General features: G+C 41.9%; 2 protein-coding genes across 3 annotated transcripts in view; one reads left to right on the plus strand and one right to left on the minus strand.

Annotated features, from left to right (window-relative positions):
* Window positions 1–6,645, minus strand: part of shc1 (SHC (Src homology 2 domain containing) transforming protein 1) — a gene marked incomplete at its 5' end in the record, with an annotated part of 24,608 nt that extends 17,963 nt beyond the window's left edge. The window contains one exon of the mRNA XM_080501086.1: window positions 6,430–6,645. The remainder of the gene's footprint in view (window positions 1–6,429) is intronic.
* Window positions 6,646–8,647: 2,002 nt separating this feature from the next.
* Window positions 8,648–17,955, plus strand: flad1 (flavin adenine dinucleotide synthetase 1). Of its 2 annotated transcripts, XM_080500936.1 has the most exons (11): window positions 8,648–8,807; window positions 10,212–10,298; window positions 10,558–10,726; window positions 11,242–11,619; window positions 13,009–13,122; window positions 13,209–13,476; window positions 13,822–13,969; window positions 14,353–14,451; window positions 14,558–14,747; window positions 17,115–17,188; window positions 17,311–17,955. In XM_080500936.1, exons 2-11 carry the CDS (start codon window positions 10,291–10,293, stop codon window positions 17,444–17,446), a joined length of 1,584 nt encoding a protein of 527 aa, XP_080357062.1. In that variant the 5' UTR covers window positions 8,648–8,807; window positions 10,212–10,290; the 3' UTR covers window positions 17,447–17,955. The 2 variants fall into 2 exon arrangements, with proteins under 2 accessions (XP_080357062.1, XP_080357063.1); XM_080500937.1 differs by lacking the exon at window positions 10,212–10,298 and having other exon boundaries at window positions 8,782–8,807.
* Window positions 17,956–24,519: the final 6,564 nt, after the last annotated feature.

Here is a 24,519-nt window from a genome sequence, read left to right on the forward strand (position 1 = left end):
CTGTCTTGTTGTAAATCCGTTGAATAATGTTTCTGTTCATGTGCTGCTTAGTAATCAATAGAGCAGGAATCATTCCACCTTGTGTGTTTGAGCATTTGAAACAAACTGGGAAATCTGTGAATTAGACGTCTCCACTAAAAACTGAAGTCACGCTCATGATATCAAGAAAAGCAATCTTTGTGCATTTTTCTGCACTGAACCAATCATAGAATTGCAATTTGACCCCAAAAAATTGAGAATTTGAAAAGAAAAAGTTCTATGATTTTTTTTTTTTTTTTTTAAGGCTCTGCAAAATGAGCTCGATTTCACAATAGTGGACACTTAAATATAGTAATTCCTTTGCCACTGTGGCAAGATGTGCTTTTGATTAGCTGATCGTATCATTTGAATGTCTTACCATGTAATCCATGGGCCAACACAGGCTGCCTGTGAGTCTGTAACCCTAAAAACACCAAAGTGCATGTGAGCAGACGGCGCATGCGCACACGCACACGCACGCATGCACACACACACACACACACACACACACACACACACACACACACACACACACACACACACACACACACACACACACACACACACACACACACACACACACACACACACACACACACACACACACACACACACACACACAGAAAGCTCAAGGAGCCGATTACAACGTGCTTCAGCAATGCCGCCTTGCAGCCACTCGTCTCCCAGCATGCAGCGCTCCCAGGATCAGCTGTGGAGAGGGTCATGGGACCTGGGTGATATACACGGCCCGGTTGATCAAGCATGCAGAGAGAAACATATTGACATAACATACAGACAAGAACCATGCTAATTTTGGAGAAAGTCACATAAAGTGAGAAAGAGAAAGATCCTACAGCGATCGGAGAGAGAGGCAAACGATCCCAGTGTGCGTGTTGAAACCGACCTTGTGGAATGAGAGGAATTAACTGAAAGGACGGCATGTGTAGGATGCTTGTGTCTCGGCTTGCCCAGTGCGCTGCTCGCAAGCGTTGCGTTCTGTTTCTCTGCATGCAGCAGAAGTCTGCAGCTCGTGTTTGTGAGATGAAACAAGTCAGAGACGTACTGAGGCAGAGGGCTGTAACAACAGGCTGCAGTGTCACATCTGCAGCCTGTTGTTATCCTGCATGTCTGTGTTTGTGATCTAATTTGACCCTGTTGCATAGACTCAGCAACCCCCCCCCCACAAAAAAAAGGTGCAAAGATGTGTAAACAGGTTGAGAGTGACCTTTTCCTTTCAGACTATTTGCAGACTGAGACACTGTCTAACATCAGCCCTCATTAGGATGACAGGAAACATTATGACTCAGTAGACGTGAGCAAGAACGTAGGAGTGAGCGTAACCATCGTGGCGAGAGCTCCTTGGTAAACATATACACGGACAAAATCAACTTTTTAATAAAATCATGGCGAGTGTGAACATTAGATTAGTCAGGCTTGAGGTCTTTGTCAGTTTAATGGCTCACCACGCACACAGCAAACATGTGAGCCGGCTATTTTGGGTTGTTCCCCCCCCCCCCCCCCTTCCACCGCCCGCTCTAACCACACTCCCACAATCTCTATCTCCTTCCATCATTCCCTTCCTGTTACCACTCTCTGCATCGCTCCGCTTACAACTTCCACTAACAACCCCCCCCCCCTCCTCCTCGCTGCAACAGTTTATCTGCCATAAAACAGTGTTATTTCTTCACTCAGCTTGACAGTGACACTTTCCCAGAGCCAACGACGTGGCCTCGGTCGCGTCGAGTATCAACGCTCCGCTGTCAAATTTCAACACAAACTGCTTTCCTCAGGTCTGTTTACATAATCACCTCTAGATTACTCCAGCAAAAGCCGCTTATGAAATTCAGCCTTTTCGTTAAATGCGCAATAGATTGACAACCGTGTCATTAGACTGATTTGATATTTTCCACAATAAGGTGACATAAAAGTCTAATTAATGGGTGTAATTACAGCCTCCATACTGGTCTGCCTATCCGTCCAGAGATTATATGGATTTTATAATATTAAGTAATTAAAAAGCATGACACACCGTGATCGAGCCACATGGTAGTGTAGTAGTAGTACGTGCTCGAGCCTTATGCGTCAATGATCCCGAGTGCAATTTCAGTTCGATTTCCATTTTTTTGTTTTAAAACGTGTGGGTTTTCTCTCGTTTCCTCCCACAGTCCAAAACCTGGCATGCTGGATAAAATAGTATCTCTGGATTGCTCATGGGAACAAATGCGAGCGTGTGTGACTGTGTATGGTGACCTGTCCAGTCGTACCCTGCCTGCGCACAGCGCCAGGAGCGGTACACAAGATGAACTGATGGACTATAATAATAATAATAATAATAATAATAATGCGGCTCAAGACCACAAGAGCAGCAGCTTAAATCAACAGCAAAAATGTATGCTTTAAGGTAGAAATTCCTATGCGAGCTGCAAAGATTATTTCATGCTAATCGGGATTTCCTCTCACCTTCGAGTGTGTAATTTAACCACACCGTACATCGTCATTGATTTTTTTTTTTTTTTTTTTTAAAGGAAAAACTTGATAAATGAGACTGATTTAACAATTCGTCTACTTCCCTTTTTTTTTTTTATCTACTTTGGCTACATCCCATCCCTTGTGCATCTAAACAGTGTGTGTGAAACTGTTGCAGTTTTCAGCCTGATAATTATCTGATTCATTATTGTCTGAAATCAAAGCGTGGAAATCACCAGGGCACAAAGTCGTGATAACAATTACAGCATGTCCACACCACAAACTGAGACCTGCTATATTAACCTAACCCCACGGTAACCTGGTTTTGGTAGAAGAGGCGTTTGGGTCCCACATTTACTGCTTCACCAAGTCTGAAGGAAGGTGGAGGAGCCGCCAAAAAACAAGACACTGACAGTCGTCTGTATTCATACAGAATCCCCCCCCCAAAAAAAACATCATCAACGGACTTCAAAGTGGAGAGTGGACTTATTTTGGGGGTAAATTACCGCAAAGCCAAACTCATTTCACATCTTTAACCTCTCACAGGAGGAGATTTCAGTTTAAAGTGCAGCTCACGCGTGCAGGATTCTGAAAAGTCGAGCGTGTCGCAGCAGACGCCACGGGAGGAAGCACGGCTGAGACTCACTCCCATTGTACCTGAGGTAGAAACGGACAACCGCATGCTATGACCTCAAAAACAAACTCCTACTGTTTTTTTTGTTGTTGTCCCCCCCCCAGAACACACTTGCACACGCACTTGCACACGCACTTGCACACGTACACACCGACAAGCACACACACACACATACATACACATTGTGTTTTCAAGCCTCCGGGGGGGGACACTGCGTTGACTTACATTCATTTCCTGCAGACTTATAGTCACCATTGTGACGCGAGTCCCCAATGACTCAGTGTGCAGCCAGCTTCATGTCCCCACCAGCGTAGGAAAACACGCCATGCGTGCTGCGACTCGACAAACACACACACTACATTAATCTTATTAATTTTCTGCAGATTTACTCTAAAACTCAAAACGGGTAATCATGTAGTTATTATTAATTATATGGGGACTTGATTTTTTTTTCTTCTCTCCACAAGGAAGATTAAACCCTAAACAGATTTAGAACCTTGCAACAATAGTAAATACACATGTACTTGTGCCCATGCCAAAAAACAATAAACATACAGAGACAAACTCACCGCCACGCTGGCAGAAGGACAGATATAGAGTATGCTCAAACACAAAGGCAGAGTCAAACACATGACCAAACACCCACACAAGGCCTATGTCCTGTCAACAGTCTCGCCGTGTGTTTACAAGAGCTTAGTACCTCAATGTTGTGTTTTGTCAATAGCGATGTTTAAAGTATCACTCAAGACTTATTCAAGGCTAATATCGGCGCTAACGTTTTCACTGCGGACCCAAAAAAAAAAAAAGAAGAAAAAAATCAAAGCTTATTTCTGTGCGTCTTGAGTGTGTGGCTACGTGCACAAACGTGCGCACCTGTCAAAGTGGAAGCTCTAACAGTCAAGTGTCACAGCGTCCCATCAATCAGGCCAAGAAGCTTTTTGCTGGTGACCGATGCGATTTGAGCTGAATTGGACAGACTCCATTTTAATCAGTGTTGTGATAGAGAGGCAAGGACGCTGAGCTTTTGACTGATAGATTGTGTCTTCAGTTGTCCGTCTATGAGTGTGTGTGTGTGTGTCTGTCTTATTTGTCTGGCTCCTGATGTGTCTCTGAACCGAGCATTTCTTCGGATGCGTCGTCGACTGGACCTTCTCCCCCGTCTCTCTTTCATCAGTACAGATAACTACCACTATATAATGTCATGTCAGAAGGCTGCTGGCCTGAACAATGTGGCTGACCCTGATAAGAGCACTGGTTTCAGTCGCCTCAATCATCCCACATACCCTTGACTCTGGAGCTGTTGATAGTTTGTCTACACTTGCCTCCATCATAAAAAAACAAACAAACATTTAACTCGGTCACAGTGACCCTGTTTCAATTGATCTGGGATGTGTTTTGATTCGTCTCCATGAACACAATTCATACAAATTATATATGAGGAACATGAGGTTTGTCAAACAGCCTGTATGTCGTCACTGTTATTTCAACCTGGTGTGACACACAGAAGCTCTCCATCCACGGCATCGGTAATCAAAAACCTAAACTTGTCTATTTCTGAAGACTCCGTTCTTAAAAAAAAAAAATAGAAATATATAAATAAAGGAGCAATGTTTTCTCATTAATGATATTGTTCACAATCCTCTCCTTTGGACTCTTTAAGTTGAAACCCTTCACTTTATCCAGTGACGACGCGCAGCCACTGTTTGACGTTTGATTCCTCATGTGGTCGAGCAGGAACTCTGTATTGGTATCTCTAAATCGCTATATCATCCATTCTGAATACGGCTCTGATTTAGTCCTGAAGAGTAATTGCCTTCAAGAGCCTTGCTCAAGGACATAAACTGAAGAATATTATAATCACAGCAGGATGTGAGCCTGCAACCTGCTGCTTTGACGCTGGAAACACTCAAACTCCCAGTCTGACTCAAGTTCATGATGAGACATTTCAGCTAATACTCATGTAAAAAAAAAGCACCAAAAAAACTGTCGTATTTGCTTTTATAAGGCATGGGAGTGGTAACAATTTCTCAAAACTAACACATTACACACAGTCTCACCATCCTTAAAGGGAAGCTTCATGTACATATTGTATGTGAATGTTTCAAAGCTCCTCTTTATTTACGCGTACGACTACCTGAGATTTAGTAAATAGTTATTACAGGTTTTATGTTAATGCCTCTGTAGGACATTTTGAGCTCAGGTGATGAGTGAAGTCTCACGGGTTTATCTAAACGTTCAAGAACCAACTTGTCTCTAGGCGTACCTGTAATTATCAATATTTTTGTTAATGGTGTGAGTTATTTTTAAACACAGAAGATAAACAGTAACATGTTTCATGTAAATCATGGCTGTTGTGCATTGTTATTATTCAGCGATGCACCCATACCGATAACCGATAACTTCCTTCTTCTCACAACCGATGCTGGCACCGATAACATTTCTAATAGTTTATATACAGGCCCGAGGTCAAGAAAGGCAGAGATGTAGGTCGGATGCAGCCACAAGGCAAGCGAACAGACTGAAAATGAGCAAAATCGAGGAACTGTAGGCTATTAATAATATAGATCTGATCATTGGCAAAAAGTTTCATTATCACACTTATCTGTGTGATGTAATTTTTTCCAATACCGGCTGAAAGGTATTGGTACCAACAGTTATCACGCATCCCTATTATTGTTGACTTATGAACTCACTTGACATTCTTTTAGTTTATTTATAACAAAATAAAATATATAAATGTAGACCACTTTTAATCACATTATGGTTAAACTGAACTTTCCATTGATTGTGAGTTATAAATAATACAAATATATCAAGAAGAGGGGGAAGGTTTTATACCAAAATAAGTCTAAAATAGGTAGTTCTCTGTTTTTGCCTGATTTTAATGAATGGACTTGTTGATAGATCGATCTTTCTGATGGGGGCTCACCTTTAATGCACAGAAATAATCTTTCTATTGACTTGTTGAACTTGAGAAGTTGATTTGAAGCTTGAACACAAATCACATCAAACCCTGCTGCCAAACTAACAGAGACTGAAATACTAAAACAGCAGGAGAGGAGACAGGTTAAACATTTAGCTCAGTGAATGCAACACAGTCCAACTTTTTTTTTTTTTTTTTTTTTTTTACAGTAAAAACCCGGACAGGGCTCCGTCCAGCTCCAAACTCTGCACGCAAAACACACACAAGTACGTGCGTCCGTTTCCTCAAACTTTCTTCACGGACTTCATAAATGACGCACCAAGTCCCAGAAAGAAGTTACAAAAAAAAAAAAAAAAAAGTGTGGTTGAACTTTTAACGAGCGACTTACCAGCTCTGTTCCTCCCTTCTCCTCTCGACTCGCCCCTCCTGTTGCTGCTGCTGCTGCTGCTGCACAAACTTCACACTAATTTCCTCCAAAAGGACAAAAGGCTCGATGGGTTTTTTGCGCTCGCCACGCTCCCCGCAGTTTGGATTAACTTCATGAGAGATTAGTCTAAAGTTCTTCTTTCTTTCTTTCCCCTCTCTCTCTCTCTCTCTCTTTCCTTCCTCCTCCCCCTGCTCTCTCTCTCTCTCTCTCACTCGCTCTCTCTCTCTCTCTCTCTCTCTCTCTCTCTCTCTCTCTCTCTCTCTCTCTCTCGCTCTCTCTCTCTCTCTCTGGTCACGACAGAAGCCACTTCCGCGAACAAATGGCAGCGTCATCTGGCCGCAGATCCTGCGCGCCGCGGCGCGCACTCCTCCGCACCTGGAGGCCGGTCGTTGCGCAAAAGTAGAAATCCCTGCAGTTCACAAGTAAATTCGCCGAAAATAGTCACCGGGAGGCCTCGCCGTGTTTTCTTTCACGTAGTTTCGGCAACACCACAAACTTCTGTATTTCTCAGAGGAAAGGAAAAATTCTCCCTTGTGTCGAATCACCACAGCCTCGATGCTTCCTCTGGTTGTAGTGTGGGTGTTTTTAGTGCGTTTGATGGATGGATTAGGCCTACTTCTCTTTGTAAATAAACTATTTCTACTTTACTTTCCACGTATGGACCTGCCAGTGTGCCAGGTGTTCGTGAGATGACATCTAACTGTTGCATTTATTGCTTTATCATGATGGAAACAAATGATGCATTTAAAAAAAAAAAAAAAAAGGCACATGTGACTAACGGAGTGGACAGATATTCAGTCAGCGCTCCAAAACTACAACACAACCGCATCATTTTATCTAATCATCATATGATGTAATGTGTAACAATACATGTATAACTCGTGTTCAAACTACTTTTTGGGTTGAGTTGTGTTTTCTTTTTAAAGTACAATGACCGTATGTAATGATCTTGTATTAAAAAAAAAGTACATCATTCCAAATGGGGGTGGCGTCCATGGGTCACAACCCCTCTGCGGTCCAGCCATACTAACACTTGAGCACTGCATGCTTCACCGACATCATTATCTCCTATTAAAAACCCTGGAGTACACTTGCTGGGTATTTGTGGTTCATATTGATTTATTTGTATACCATTACCTTTATCATTGCCATTTCTAACCACTGGGTTGTTAAGGCATACCGTTTTGCATACAGTTTTGTGTCCAACTACAGTTGTTGCTTTTATATTCTCTTTGTTTCAGATGACTTAGTTTCCCTTCTCTGGTAAATCATTGTAAAAATCTAGGGAGTAATTTTGAATGTTATTCTAGTGAAACTATGTACAGCATTTGTATTATTCTGCTGTTATTTCAGAGATGCTCTACAACGTAACAAAAAACCACAGAATGAAACAGGAGATATAAAATGGTATGAGAGTAACTGAATTGCTCCGGGGAGAAACTAATTTAAATACATAATGAGATGCAAAACACTGGGGACACAACTAACCAACCCAAATATGTGCCACTAAACACCAAACCAGTACAAAACAACTGAAATGAGGGGGGAATAGAATTATTGATACATGCAAATTGGCTCATGAAAACAAAAGAAAAATGAGACACAAAATGCAGTGCTTGCTGACTGCATCTCTTGAATGTAATCAAGTGTCATTGTTTGCAAGACATCTGTGAAATAGGTGGGTTTTAACAAATTGATTTTTTTATGATAGTATTTCCTTACTGTCTGTTTGGTTTAATTGCATTTATTCATATCTTTAAATAATACACTTTGTTGTTTATTTTCCTGCCTATAATATTGTGTGAATGGTGATTCTGTCTTCATCTTGGGTTCAGTATTGAAGAGAAACTGCACACTGATTTATCATGCTCCACCCACAGGCCAAGAAAGTAACATCAACACTTGAAACAGGCAAGGTGGAGAGTGGGCTGGCTGCCGTTTCGTCCTCCGGCCGGTAGGAGCAGACGAGTTATTTTAAACCTCCTGCCCGGGAGAAGAAGAGCAGCTGCTCCTTGACGTCTGCCTGCTTCCGATTAGTGGAACGGAATGCTCGCAGATTGACGCTTACGAATATTTCACCCTCAAAATATTATTTATCGTGTGTTTTGACACAGCAACAGACATTCCCTCATCGGAGTTTCTTTGGGGGGGGATTCGCTAAATATGTCCGCGATATCGTTTAGTCTCTTCCGTGTACATACACGCGTGGACCCACCTTCTTACACCTGATTGGCTGTCGCGCATTGTGGAGGAATGCGATTGGACGGCAGCTGTGACATCCTGCAAGAAGTTGTGCCACCACCGGGAGGATACGTAACGGAGACATAAGCGACTCAGTAGTAAGTTGTCCTCGTTTATGACGAGTATTGTTGTCAAAATCATACATTTAACATGTCTGTGGACTCCCCCACAGCATTCGATAGTTGATTGGACACTCTGCAATATCCTAAATCACATGTGATATTTAGTTAACCTTGCATTTTGACGTGCTGCTTTCCCGATGACTGTGCAGTCACAGTGAGTGAAGTAACCGTCATGGAGACGTCTCACTATTCTTATATTTGTGGAGGGATGATTAGATATATCCGTGTAATCTTATTACATGATGATGAATGGATGTACATGTATACAGGTGCAACATAGTATATGCAGGTTAAATCAACGAGTACCGTGATTATGTCCTTTATAGTAGGTTCGCTGTGCTCATTTCCTTGTTTCAATTGGGAAGACGTACAAAATAGTGCCGTTTCACTTTCGTCAGACAGAATCGAATACAAAGCGTGTGTTCACGGATACTAAATTGTTTGAAAGTCAGTCAAATGTCCCTGAAAACACTGTGGCTGTGCACTTCCTTCTTTTGCTGAATTGTGCTTATCTATGCAACTTCCTTTGATTACAAATGCAGTATTATTTCCACCTTGTCTTTTTTGTCTCCTTTCTCACTATGTGACATCCTGCAAGTCTGTCTGCCCCCCGCCCACGTCGTGCTCTTGTTACCTTTGAGCACAGATCTTTACTGGCGCCTCTCATTTATATATTTACTCAGTTCTTTTCTCCCTCTCTCTCTCTCTCTTTATTAATTTTTTACATTTATCTTCACAGGACCTCTTATGTGCTCTCAATTTGTATTCAGTTGTTTAAAGATTGCAATCTGATTGCTATTTATTCACCAGCTCTGTGGGGGAGGGGGGGGAAATGTGTTCAGCATCCGCTTCATGCAACTATTCAACAAAGCAGTCCTTCAACCATCTCTTCTTTACTGGTATTATCCAGATAAGGGTTGCAGGGAGCTGGATCTGACACATGCAGACATTGGGTGAAAGGCACTCCTATATATAGCTCCCAAAGAGGCACACAGTCATCACCATGCAACTATTACCGCGGTCACTGATTGACAAACATCTTTTTGGATTGCTGGAGGGAGCTGGAAATCTGCACACAAAGAACATGATAGTTAGATAGTTAGTGATAGAACCACTCTACGGCCATGGCATATTAATAAGCAGACTCCACATTTCAGTCACAGCTTGCTTGTAATTGTGGAGCATATAACAGGGGTGTAATACATGAACTATGTTCATTTGACTTCCCCTCTCAATCATTTCTATATGTTTATTCCAAGGGATAATACATGAGATACAAGTAGAAGATGTAGTGTGGTGTGTACAGGGATATAGCACTGAGTCACAGTTTTCTCCTCCTCTCTGCTTCTCTGCTCTGCTTTTTCGTGTGTCTATTTCAAGATATTTCCTGGTAGAAGACAAGCTATGAAGGGGAGGACCTGAGCTGTTATAAAACGTTTGGGATGCTCCATGTAGATTCATGTTGATGTAAGAAGTGTTTCTTTACTTGGCCTTGCAGGAACAAACTAATAATGAAAAAAAGCAACAACACCATCAGATTTGACTTGTATCGCATGACCTATTTTATTTAATTTAATTTTTATTTATAAATGGGTTATTTAAAGGTTAAAATTGACAAGTAAGATGTTTTTCATTTGTTGAGGCTTGGTGGTTTATAGGAGTGTGCTATGAACAGATACCTTAAATGTTAATTAAACAGTGTTCAATTGCTTTTTGGTTCCCCCAGCTTTTCCCTTCCCACGCTGAGTAGAGCAGTGGTGCGTGTGAGGAGACTGGCAGCTCATCTCAGCAGAGCGACCATGTCCACAGATCAGCCAGGCTCCAGTCCGTCCATAGCAGCGAACGGCGACGCTCCCACCGCGGCCATTCTTATCATTGGAGATGAGATCCTCAAGGTGATTCAGTGTTGAATAACACCCATTGCTTTTGTATATTTTAATCTCTGTGTGATTGACAGTCCCCGCCACTGAAAATCCTTGAGAGTTTGCAGAATTGGGAAACTCAAAATAGAGAAATGCTGTTTTTGTTCTGAAGATTCTATGGGCTTGAATATATTTATGTCTGTTAATGTATGCGTTCTCATCAGGGAGCCTTGACGTCTTTAGAGCGATATCCAAGCTTGGCTCAGCGTCTCGTAACCCCAGGAAAACCTTGCGATGGCTATTTGATGTGGCAGCAGCACTCACTTTTGAAAGGACAAGTTTGCTATTATAACTAGACTTGACGCGACCATGATTTAAACATGAAGCCTTTGGTTTTGTCCGGTGTCGTGTTTCACCCTCAAAACATGTCCACGGCCTTTGAATTGAATCAAGCGAGACCCTGAAGTTCCTTTTTGCGGCTCCTCGAGTTTGAAGTTGAACTGAAGGTGGAAACGCCGGAATTGAAAGTAACCGTGCGTCTCTTCCAGGGTCACACAGTGGACACCAACAGCGCCTTTCTGACACGGGCGCTCAGGAGACTGGGAGTGTCGGTTCAGCGCATAACCGTCGTACCAGATGTTCAGGAGATCATTGCCAAGGAGGTGGCCCTCCTCTCCCCTCGGTACACACACCTCATCACCTCGGGCGGCATCGGACCCACTCACGACGACGTCACCTTCGAGAGCGTCGCCATGGCTTTCCAGGAAGAGGTTCACCCCCACCCCGAGCTCTCCCGGCTGGTCGGGGAGTTCTTTGGCGCAGTGGACAAAAGCAGCGCCGCCATGAAGCTGGCCACGGTGCCTCGTTCAGCCAAGCTCAACTACGGAGTCAACCCTCAGACGGGGCAGACGCTCCCCTACCCTCTGGTGAGTGACGTCACGCAGCGCTGGCTGAGTCTTGCATGCTATTGTAGACGGCTAAGCGACAGAGTGTCCACTCTCAAAGTTTACTTCCCAAATATTCTAAGTGGTGTGCCGTCATTAGCTTGTCTGGGTAAACAAACACCCGTCACAGTCTGAAGGATTTGTACAGGAAGTCTTTTCTTCTGGAGTATCTTACTTAAACTAATTTTCTCTCTTTCACAAAGATACTTTGGTTTCACGTCTCAAAACTGCATCACAGATACAAATGATCATCATTGGGGACATTTTGTATAAATGCAAAACTGTCAAATATGTGTCATGATGTATGGAAAGCGGACAAACAGACAAAAGACAAAAATGTGGAGTGAGTGGAGATCTGCTTCTATTGACGACGGACAATGGGGAGGCGAAATGAAAATGATCACCGTAAACGTGGGGGTTGGATTATTCTTGAATACAAATGGCAGTATCAACAATCAAGCAACGCAGGATTGAAAAACAAGTCGTAACAATGGGGAAAATAATTACACCGAGCACTTGCAGACACCAGACGTGAAAACCATTCACACTTTTATCTTTACTGTTTTCTGAAATCACTGCGTGGTGACATTTTTATTACAAACTCCTGTGTTATTGGGGTAATGTTTCTGGTGCTTTCTGAATGTTCTTCAGGCTGAGATGTACGGCTTCTAGCCATTCCAATGAGTCATTAAAAGAACAATGAAGAGCAGTTGCTACTCTTTTTGTTTAGACTAGAAGATGTATATGAATTTAATGTCTTTCAGGTAAATGAAATCCGTCCTACATCTTACAAATGATACTCTTTTTAAACAGTTCATTAACAATATGGTGAAAATTACATGTCCATAAGCTAATAGAACAAGTGCAGTCACAGAATTAAAAAATACTTTCAAATGTCCATGTTATTCAGGAATATCACACATAAACTGAAATATTCCAACCTTTTTTTTCTTTTATTCTTAACAGCTGAAAATATATTACAATTCAAAATACAGTATCTCAAAAATATTATTATGACTATTTAGTGTCTGGTTTGGGATTAGGGGCCTTTTGGGGTTTAGTTTGAATGTCCACTACTTGTTAATGATGCTTGTTAAATAGTTAAAGCATTACAGAAGATGAATGCATGGATGTTATCAGTTCAATTCAATTCAACTTTATTTATATAGCACCACATTACAAGCCAGTCATGTCTTAACAGAGAGAACCCCAACAAAACAAAAGTGCAGAAATACACAACAGATCAACTAACATTTCAATGATATTGTAATTGTTTTGGTTATAAGCGTCTTATAAGCACGTATCCTCGCTATTGTCGTCGATTTTGCACAGATACATTCTCACTGTGTGACGTGTCCCACTTTCTGACAGGTGAGTGTGCACAACGTGTATATCTTCCCCGGGATTCCCTCACTGTTGGAGCGGGCTTTCAACGGGCTGGAGCACCTGTTTGCTGGTTCCGGGACGACTTTTCACACCCGGGAGGTACGCGCCGCCGACCCTGGCCCGTCATCGCCAAACACCCCGGCTATGATGAGGACAGAGAAGCTAACCAAAGGTCGTTCCGTTAGGTGTTTGTGGATGCAGACGAAACGGAGATCGCCCCGGTCCTGACCAAGCTTCAGGCCGGTTGGAGTCGAAAGGTGGCTCTCGGCTCTTACCCCGACTGGCTAAGCAACTACCACCGAGTCCGGCTGGTCCTGGACTCGGACAGCCAGGAGAAGGTGGATGCCGCCCGAGCGCAGCTGGTCGAGGAGCTGCCCAAGGGGAGCGTGGTGCCCTTAGTCACAGACCCGGTGTCCGTCGCTTTCGCCGAAGTGTACACGCTGGCCAACAATGGTGAGGAGGAGAGAGTGTGCAGAGGCAGGGAAGACGAGTTTAACTGTGTCAACCTGAAGTCAATGACACGGGGAAGACTCGCGCTTTATACCGGCGTTGGGAACAATTATGGAGCAAAATATGAAAGTAATTATGGCCGTAAAAGTATAGTGGATGATAAAAGCAAAGTCTAAAATGGCTGTGAGATGGACTGGAGAATATATTTTGGCATCGACAAGTAATAAACGAGAAACATATTTGAAATTGCTGATCATCATCTTTATCGTGGCCAACAAAATATTATGACATTCCCTTAGAAAAAAGAAAAAAAACCCATCTTTTTTCAATGTGGATATATTCTGACAGGCACGTCACTGGGTGAGAAAGTCCTGTCTGCACTGAAAACCATCGAGGCTGCGCTGGATCAGTATTCAACAGACGAAATCTGCGTCGGCTTCAACGGAGGAAAAGACTGCACGGCGCTGCTTCATCTCTGCTACGCCGCACTGAAACGGTAGCAGGAGGGGGGGGTGGGGGGCGAAGATGGAGAATCATTTAATCGGGGGAGAAAACAAATGACCTCGGAGACGTGGGGGGTGGGGGGTGGGGGGTAGTCGGGGAAAGAGAGGTCCAAATTAAAAACATAATGATACCATTCGTGCACAGCGGGGTGTGACATACCTCAGCAAGATGTAAGTGGGAAGAGCATTAGAGGACGGCAACTAGACAGAGAGAAATTTCAGACAAGACATAGAGAGTTTTGGGGGCGTCCGGCACCTCGAGCGAGCAGATTGGGGGGGAGATTATACGGAGCGCCAACGTTTGTCTAATCCTTTTCTGTGCCCCTGTTATTGATCTATTTTCAATGTCCCATTTCTGTCTCCTTACCGCATTCAGTCGGTATCCAGATGGGAAAGACAAGGTGAAAGCTCTGTATATCCGTATCAGCTCTCCGTTCCCAGAAATGGAGAGGTTCCTTCAGGACACGATAAAAAGGTGAGCCAGAGAGGGAGAGTTCTAATGAGATTCTTCTTCTTCTTCTTCTTCTTCCTTCTTCTCACTCGTCTAATTGGCTGCGTTTTACGACTTGCGCTTTCCGAAGGTACGACCTGGAGCTTATTTCTGTGGAGGGCAGCATCCGTCAGGCTCTGAGTGAGGTGCAGGAGAGGAGGCCGGAGCTGAAAGCCGTCCTGATGGGGACCAGGAGGAGCGATCCTTACTCCCTCACCCTCACCCCAATGTGTCCCACTGACCGCGGCTGGCCAGACTACATGAGAATCAACCCGCTGCTGGTGAGAGACTCGCACAGACATAACACAAACAGTGTTTTAGTGTGTCGTAGTGTTTGTATTTAGCTCCAACCTCACTGGAAAAACTTGAGATTTAACACATGCTTGTCTCACACCCATGTACATTATTCTTGCTTTCGTCTGCAGCCGTCTGATTTCCACAATGTGGAAAATGTGGACAGAATCGCAAAAATGAGGCATGAAAACAGCATTTACTTCTGAAATTTTTAACCTATTAATTTATTTTTTTCTACACATTTGCCGATTGTCCAGCGAGTGTAAAACCTCCTCACATCAGACAAAGCCAGAGGATTTAGTTTTTGTTTTTTTTGTTTTTTTTACCAGGAAGGACTCTGCTCCAGCTGAATGAGTGAACACTTGTTTCCTAGTAACCAAATCTCAAATATTCACATTTGGTATGCAAGTTATCTGACAAGATTAAAAAGACGAAAAACAAAACATGTCCAAACCAAAAGCCTCTACTATGTCGAAACAGTGAGTGAAGAAACACACGTATTAATCTGTTGGTCTTTTTAAAGCAAAAAAAACACAAATCCTTAGGTGTGTCTTGCATTTGTTACAGTCTGTAGTTGACTTTTTAACGTCAAAATCAGTCGTCGACAACAAAATTAGTATTGGTATTTGGAGAAAATGAAAGTGGGATTTGACAAAAAAGGTTAATGACTTTAAGTTGTAATAGTAAACATTTTTTAAAGTGTACAAAACAAGCACTTCTATCGATGTCGCAAATGGACCCATACATTCTTTACTTATTGTTTTTATTCAAAGTGCACATGTTTACTGTTAAAAGGAAGAACAATAAGTCCCTTCCTTTAGATATATGTTGTATCATTTTCTGCTGCAGTCTTCACTGCATGGGACATACAAGATCCTATTAATGCATTTGATGTTATTTGTTAATAAAAAAAAAAAAAGTAAACTTATTCAAACTTGCATCAGTTGAAATGCTCAATAATCTGCATGTTTTAAATGTATGTTTCTGCTCTGAACTGAAGTCTACATCAAGCAGGCTGTGATTTATAATTTTTTAACATTGACTTTTTGAGCTTTTAAATATAAATCCTCACAGTGCTTATTTGAATTTAAAGAACATGATTAGTGTGGTTCAGGACTATAACTTGCAAATGCATCATTGTGTATAGGCACAACCCAAACCTACATTTCATCACGTGGCACGGCTCCTTTGCGTAGAGTTTGATCAGTCGACTGCTTTGCTGATCTTAAACGGGCCTTTTTGCAGCTTTTATTAAATTACATAAACATACACTCGTCTCTCTTCTCTACCTGCTGTATCCAACTGTGTGTAAATCAGTTGAGATGAGTACAGTTGATGGTAAACTCACGACAGGTTTTCAGTTCTTCAGGTCTCACGTTTACACTTATGGGTAATTTGAAATGACCAACTAACCTTCAAAGCACAAAACCGACACGTACATGAGGAACGAGCAAAGACTCCCGTGAGGCTTGTGTGTGAACCACGACACCACCATCCCGCAATGCAAACATACACTCAAGTCAACAAACATTCTTTTAAAGTGGCTCTAATCTTCCAGAAAAGACACGACAAACGTGACACTCGGATATTTGGTGGACTAAAGTCACTCAATCGCGGCGCACCGTCACTTTTCACTGAAGGGAGATTGTTAGTTTCTGACACAGACATTCAGGGGGGGGGGGGGGGGAAATCCCCCAAAACATGAATCTTGTAGGTAAATTTAGTCAATGTAGACCGACCTGTTTGCTTTCACTGCCAATGATGGTGACTTTACCCATAAAGAAGGTGTCCTTGACTGTCACTCTATCAATGTTTCACGGAGTGAAATGATGTGACGGCAACCTCAGTGACAGCAGTAGAAAAATAAAACACTATACTGTGTATACTAGTACACTTTATATGTATAGTATATTATACTGTGTATACTTTATATGTGAAGGGAATTCATCAAACAAAAATAAAGATCAACTAAAAACAGCACTGAAATGAATTATAGTTCTGTATGTAAATGCAACTCGAACCATAATTTCTGTACTTGCAACAACATGTGAAATGTTCTCAACTGGTTTTGTCTTGGTTTTGTTAGGATTATATTTGATTAGTGGCTCGGGACAAATTATGTCCAGTGGGGAGCTGTCGACTCCTGCCCTGGTTTAAACTTCACCCTATATCTTGCATCCTTCGGGGAGACTTGATGCCGTTTGCTCATTATAATTTTCTCACATTTTGGTAACTTTGAGCCGCCCTGAGTTTTATCAGGCTCTAAAACATTCAAGAAAACTCTCCTCTCCTTGGAATACTGTGTAAAAACACCGTATTTATAAATGTGCCTGCATCTCGATTTCCCTCCACAGGACTGGACGTATCATGACATCTGGTCGTTTTTGAGGACATTATATGTCCCCTACTGTATTCTCTATGATAAAGGGTAAGAACATCCTCTCTGCACTTTATTAATTTATTTATTTATTTAGTTATCATGTCTCTACCTGGAGATGAAGAATGAAAAAGCAGAACTGTTCATGTTGAGTTTCTCCCGTGGGCCTGCAGGTACACTTCACTTGGTAGCATGGACAATACCTGTCGGAATGCGTCCCTCCAGACGGTGGACAAGAGGGGGGTGAAGCGATACAAGCCAGCTTACCTCCTGGAGAATGAAGAAGAGGAGCGAAACTGTCGAGCTTGATATCACTCGTCTCCTCGTGTCACCGGTTGCTGCCTAAAAGCCTTATTGTTAAAAAAAAGAAAAAAAATGTCCGATTACCATTTGCACACATTTTACTCAGAACCAGGGCATTTTTGGTCTTCTTTTCTACGTTACCCGAAGAATCGTCATTTCTGTCTGCATAGCGAGCCTGCTTTGAAGTTTTGTCTGTCTCTCTGCGCGTGTCACAGTAACGGCTCTGTGTGCTGTTGAATAAAACAACATTGCGCTATTTCTTTGTTGTCATGTTACTGTATGCGTGGTATTCTCATCAGTAGGGCATTCACTGTCGCCCCACTCTTATCTTTTCATGTTTTATTTCTAACAACCTACCCAGGAAGGAAGCCTTTTATCAAAACAAAGCACTTTTGGAATTGTAGCGGTGAGGACGACAAGCTTTTCGAGCCCATTGTGCACCAGCATGGTCGTCCTGTCATCCCCCCCCCCCCCCCCCCCCCCCAAGTAACTATTACAGAAGTGGATTTTTCAAGTTTCCTGAGAACCTTATTAGTCAATACATTTGAAAACAACGTCTGTTCTTCCATCTCAGTATGACCTTAAATCTGGCTCCTTAACTTGCTTTAACAAGTACAGGTGATGATTCACAGCAACACGTTGATCCCAGAACCAGGAGCAGCCGGAGGAAATGTACCATGCTCTCACCTCTGACCAGCAAAATTTCCACTTGTGACTCAAAACTACGACACAAGTTGAATCATGATCTGTGTCATCCACCGAAAATGTATTACTGCAATTATATGTATGTATGTGTTGTGTGTGTGGGCACTTGTGTATACATGTATGACACTCCCTATGCTCACGCTTTGAAACATAAAAGAAATAAAGAAAGCATTTTTTTTTTAATTGATGCCCTTGGGAAGGTTCACTGTTTAACCCATCCTACTCTTAATTAACTAGGAGCAGTGTGGCTGCTATGGCGAGGCCCCCCCGGGGAGCAGGGGCAAAGGTCGTGCTCATGGAGACGGTACTCCCAAGTCCGCTTCAAAAAATATTAAGATTTCGCTTATATAGAGCTTTTCCACTGGATTACTTTTTTTTTTTTATTTTTTTTTTTTTAAGTGTTTACTTCTCAGCATTTTTTAATTTGAGCGTCTTTTTTTTTTAACCAAAGTGTGTTTTTTCCACAAGGAAATACCAATCAAAATAAAGCGATATTGTGTAGAAACGTGCGTCTGACCCCTCCGCTCACCGGAGCGTCTCCTCGTCGTCGCGCGCCTCCACCGACACGCTGCAGTTCTCCTCGCGGGCCTCACGGGCGCGTTGTTCTCACGTTTTCCATTTAGCGCCAGTAAATTACAATAAATTACCTTCTCCCGTTTCCAGACATGATTGAATCCAGGGCCATCGATCCGCCGCCCCACGCCCCTCCTCTCCCCCACCACCCCCCCCCCCCCCCCCCCGGCCTGGAGATTAGTCCGGGCCGCGCGGCGCGGATCGATCCCGGCCGATCTAATAAAGCGGGTCGCTTACGAGGCCACCGCGGGGCTGCACACACTGTTACACCAGCAATTACCACCACGAGCCCCCCCCCCACACCCCATCACACCATCTACCCTTATCTGTCCGGGCTTCACGGCCTGCCTGATTTATTAATAATACCAGTAATAAAAGAGGCAATGAACAGAGGCTTCATAATCACTGCAGAAATGTGATGGTGTGTGTGTTTTTTTGTGGGGGTTTTTTGGTGCTGCGATAAACACACCGGGACATTGTCTGGAATTACATTTGTGTGGAGGAAAATGATGTTACAGGCTCACAGTGTCCCACTGGTGGGCCTATGACTCCAACTTTCTTCTTCTCGCAGGTTATATATAGTCCAGTGAGAGTTATGACTTTTAATTAAGGCCAGTTTGTGTTTATTGTTGCAAACATTTCCCCTAAATGCCTGTTATACTTGCAGTGACCTCCATCAGAGGATCCTCCTGTCTGATCTATAAGCCCATTGTGGAATTAGCAAGTGTTTATGTACAATTTTAGTATGTTTCTGCTGTACCAGTCTTATGTTTATCCTTTCTTCTGTGTAAAAATATTACTTTTTAATTCACTGCATTCACTTATTTGTGTAAATTTGACAAGTTTTCCTTAAAAAAATATAAAATCTGATTCTGAATCCTGGACTTGTTATTTCTAAAGTCTTTACATAATTTTGCAACTATCATAACTTGCATTTGTTCTAATAAACTTATGTTCTTAATTAGTCATAATTACCCTTACAATAAATGAAGGGTGTTTAAATGATTTAATTAATAGTCCCACTCTTTCTGATTTACTCTTACGTCCATACAGCGCTTAGTAAAATAAATCATTAAACCCAAATTCCTAAACTTGTTTGACTTATTGAGAAATGATGAATAAAAGTTATATCTACTGAAGATATCATGGCAACTTTGTAAATGTCAAAATATTTTTATTTTAATTTAATGCTTCATGAAAATACTTCACCTACCTTTTAAACTGAAAAACTAAAACAAAACAAACAAACATAAACAGCAATTCTGAAATAAGGTGTGTAGGTAGAGGAAAGGACACAAATGACATATGATGTTTCTATTAAATCATATCTGTTGAGCATATCTCAAGACCCAAATCACACAATTTCCACAATTTCCACAATGCATCTGGAAGAAGAAGTGGGATTATGAGCAGATGCTGGTAAAAAGTTCCACCAATCTTTCACATCATTACTCTACCGATTCCATTTTACGTGTATAAACATAAAATACTCCTATAAAAGTACCAGTTAGTACAAGATGTGCATGTTTAACCAGTACGAGCGAGTTTTATGTGACAGTTGTTACCATATTATTAATTGTTTATAAGAAATGTGGAAGTTACCCAATATGATTCGACGTCAGATAAAGAGTTAACATTATACAACTGGACTTTTTTTTAACAACATTGTTTCATACAGATGTGAATAAATAAACTTGTGGTATTTTGAAGCGATCCAAACCCCTTTTATGTCGCCACGAAGTTAAATTGTTCATCTGTGGAAATCGTTATTTAAAACCTAAAACATTTAAAGTTCAGGATGTCCTTTGAAATGGGAGTGTTTTTTCCTTAATCGCACTGATATTTTGACTTGCAGAAGCTCTTCTTCCTCCTCCACCACGGGGACAGGGATCCAAATTATATTTGACATTTGCTTGATATATTTCTGAAGTGTATCACAGCCGTTCTTCTTTTTTTTTTATTCCATTGTTTTTCAGCTTCGTCTTCATCCTCTTTCAGCTGTCGCTCCATCATTCTCACTCGCCTGTTTCATCTCTCACGTTGGCTTCCACTTCACCACTGGACCCGCCCTCTGTCGTCTCCAGTCAAACCTCTGCCTCACTGCCGTTCCTGTGTATTCTCACTCTGGATCTCTTTGGTCACTATCCTCCTAGGAATTTCAAAATGATTGTCTGGCCCCCGGAAGAGTGGATAAAAAAAAACCCCCAAAATAAACACAGTAAGAGGACATGGGAAGTGACTGCAGAGGTTTTTTTCGTCTTTTGTTCTGCACACAGCTGTATTCAAAAGTTTGTTTAAAATCCACAAAACTGCAAAGAAAACATTGTCAAAATACGGATGCAGCAACTTTTGTGTCGTCTGAGACGACGTGGAACAAGTAGGAATAGAAAGTCTCTTTGTTTTGACCCCCTCCTGTGCATATTTAAAGTCGGATGGTTCTCTAGAGGCAGACTGGGTCGTCTGGTGGGTGTGTGATCAGAGCAGCCACTTAAGGTGAAGTGAGGATAAAGAAGCTAATCTTGTCGCTCTCTCTCTCTCTCTCTCTCTCGATACACTCCAATGTTTCTCTCCGTCCCTCCCACGCGAGACTGACTTACAACACAGTCCACAAGAGCTGACGGTGTTTGTGATATGGACTCGGCGTGACTTAAAAATCACACCCGGCGTGACTTTCCTACACAAAGTATGCGACGGACTTTGATATCGCCGGTGAGCCGATCCATCAGATGCTCGGATGCAAGCCTGTCTCGGTGCTTTGTGACGCCTCTCTCTGAAGGAATATGTCCCTAATCCAATTCCTCAGCACTTCCCGCAGTGTAAAACGAGACTTGAAGCACCATGAGACAGCAATTCAGGCAAAGTCCTCAGAGGGATGCTTTAGGCGGAGGATGAATAGACACTCCGCTGTCAGAGAGCATCAGGAGAGAAGAGAGAGACCTTTGAGTCTATGCAAAGTGTCAGCCCATCTGCATGTAAAGCCAACTGACCAGAACACAGGAAATAGGATGTTCGGTATCAAAGTGTCAGACGTTAAAAGTGGATGAAAGCAGGAGGAAAAAGTAAGGGGATGGAGGGACTGTGGTGGAGGATGAGCAGGGAGGCTGTTTTGCTTGTTTGCCATGTGAAGTGTGACTGACTGAGCTCATTTTTTTTGGTGCGTTCAAATAAAAGCCAGATTCATAATCCTGACTTTTATCACAGCTCTCAGTCGGAGACACGCAGCCGCGACCCCCCCCCCCCCCCCCCCCGTCTGCACACGCGGGACGCATTCAGAAAGGCCTTTCATACGTCGGACGGGCTTTAATGTTAAAGGGCCGGAGTCCGTGAAGCCGCAGCCGGCAGGGTGGAAACTGATGAGGGAAATTCTGTTCGGCTCGACTCCACCGAAGCTCGTTTGCGCTCCAGTTAAACACGGAGCTGTGAAAGAGATGCTTAACTTTGGAAAGTGTTGGCCAGCTGATTCTTGTGTCTGTAGATTCAAAGTGGATCTTTAAACCTTCTGAAAAATCTTTAATGTGGTGTGATGGTTTTTGTTGTTTTTTTTTCCCTCTCCAGGTGTTCTAGTTTGTTCCCACAGTTCAAAAACACGTATATAAGGTAAATTGTGACTCTAATGGTGATTCGATGGATGAATGGACTCATCTTAGACCCATTTAATCACTCCTTCTAATGTTGTAGTGACTTAAGGCTGTTAAATTGACAAAAACAATTACATAAACAAAAAGATAATCCAAACTTATTGGGAAACCCCCCCACTCAGTGCTTCATGTTTTACTTATGCACCAATTATGACACAACAGAAAAAAACCAAGAACCTAGATTTATCTATTATCAACAGGTGGCCTATTTAAAAAAAATATATATATATTCTTACAATATTTAAAATTATGTTTTCAAGCTGCAGCATTCATAAACAAAGTGGAAACATCATAATGTGCTCAAGAGACTAAAAAAAAAGAAAGCAAGAGTGACACATTCACTAAAACATACATTTTATTTTGAAACTTATTGTAAGATCTGACAGTATCCTTTTTGTCTATTGATCATCAGATTATATGATTAATAGAAATTCTCTCTGACTGTACAGCTCATTAAAAATAACTGAGATCAACAATTGCTCTTTCATATTTATCATAATTATGTTTGTCGGGGTATCAGAGGCCTTTCTGCTTGGTATTTGCATTTTCTTCATGCAGAGGCTTTTGCCTGGATGGAAGGATGGAAGGATGGATGGAAGGATGGATGGATGGAAAACATTTTCATCTTCCTACAGTGCCAGATGCAGAGAGATGTGAGCCACTGGCTTCCATTAATTTGAACAAATAAATGATAATTTTCCATCCAGCATGTCACTCCAAAAAGCACATTTGGGAAATAATGGATTTTACGCCGTCTTGTCTTCTGTTCTCGAAAAGCACGAAGCCATGAACAAATAGGTGTACACCGAGGTAGTACTATTATAAAATAATACTTTTATTTCTCACTGTAACAAAACAAAACAAAACATTTATTTATTAATTTGTTTTGTTGTTGTTGTTTTTTTAATCAGATCGATCAAATAAAAAACAAATAAACAAAGCACTTTTACAAAGAACCCATTAATAGATCCATAATGGGAGATTAGGTTCAGAACTGGAACCTGTTTTATCTTCATGCTGTGCATGTTGCAGTTATACCTGCTAATATGTGCGACATGATCATGTAATATTTTTTTAAAGGCACTGGCTAAGATATTGAAGAAAAAAAAGAAGTCACTTTCAAGATTGACTCAAATCTTGGTTTGAATGCGTTACATTTGACCTACATGACATTTCAAAGTGGCAGCAATAAGTTTGTACGGTATTATCTGTTGGAAAGTTTAAAACCAGACTTTTTTTTTTTTTAAACTTCATCATTCAATATTTAAAAAAAAAAAGGTGCTTTTAAAAGGTTATAAAATTCTTTCCCACTCACTGGGTACACTGTAAGTCCCACTGTATTCTGTGATTTTGTGTTATTCATTTAAAAAGAAGGACCTTGAATGTGACTTTCTGCCCACATCAGTGGACATACATATTATGTGCACAGTGCTTATGACTTGTTTTTCTCTCTCCATATTTTCAAGTTAAAAGTAAAAAGAAAAAAAACAACAAAAAACCCAGAAGTCTCACAGAAGCTGAATAAAACGTTTTAAATCATGTTTCCTGTGAAGGTCAGTAGCCTGGCGTTGTCCAGGCCGTATGAAGATAAAGTGTCAAGTCCATTAAGTGTCATGATCAAGGGAAGATGAGTCTTCTTTCTCTTTTCACTGAAACATGTTACATTAATTGATTATTCCACAGAAGAAATGGTGATTATGTCTCTCCTGGTCGTGTTCCATCTCTCTCTGGAGGCGCCGTTTCACAGATGATGAAGGTGAAGGACTCCTTGGTCAAATTTGTCATTGTAATTACCGTCGAACCTGTTTTTCCTGCTCTTGACTCTGCGCCCATAAGACTTGATCTTTACACCAACACTGCTCACATGCTGTTTGTCCTCTTTTGTGACAATCTGGTTCAACCACATTTGTCCCCGTTTGTGTGACAGACTGAAAGTAGCTCCTTTGTGAGCATATGGCAGAGATAATTACACTGTTGCCGGCTACCTGACACGCGTAAAGGATGGAAAGAGTACGTCACGAGCAGACCTGGTTATTTTAGACTTGATTTAGAACAAACAACCGGCTTCCAGCTCCCTGAGAATAAAAGGCCCTCGGTGCTATTCATAAGCCTGAGATTAAATAGCACACATATTCGTCACTGCTACAAAATTATTCAGTGAAA

The sequence above is a fragment of the Blennius ocellaris genome (genome assembly GCF_963422515.1).
Source record: "Blennius ocellaris genome assembly, chromosome: 8".
Lineage (NCBI taxonomy): Eukaryota > Metazoa > Chordata > Actinopteri > Blenniiformes > Blenniidae > Blennius > Blennius ocellaris.

Coding starts and splice junctions, on each gene's coding strand:
- flad1 (XM_080500936.1), top strand. Junction 13,970..14,352: donor TGCTACGCCGCACTGAAACG/GTAGCAGGAGGG, acceptor TACCGCATTCAG/TCGGTATCCAGATGGGAAAG. Junction 17,189..17,310: donor TGTATTCTCTATGATAAAGG/GTAAGAACATCC, acceptor GTGGGCCTGCAG/GTACACTTCACTTGGTAGCA.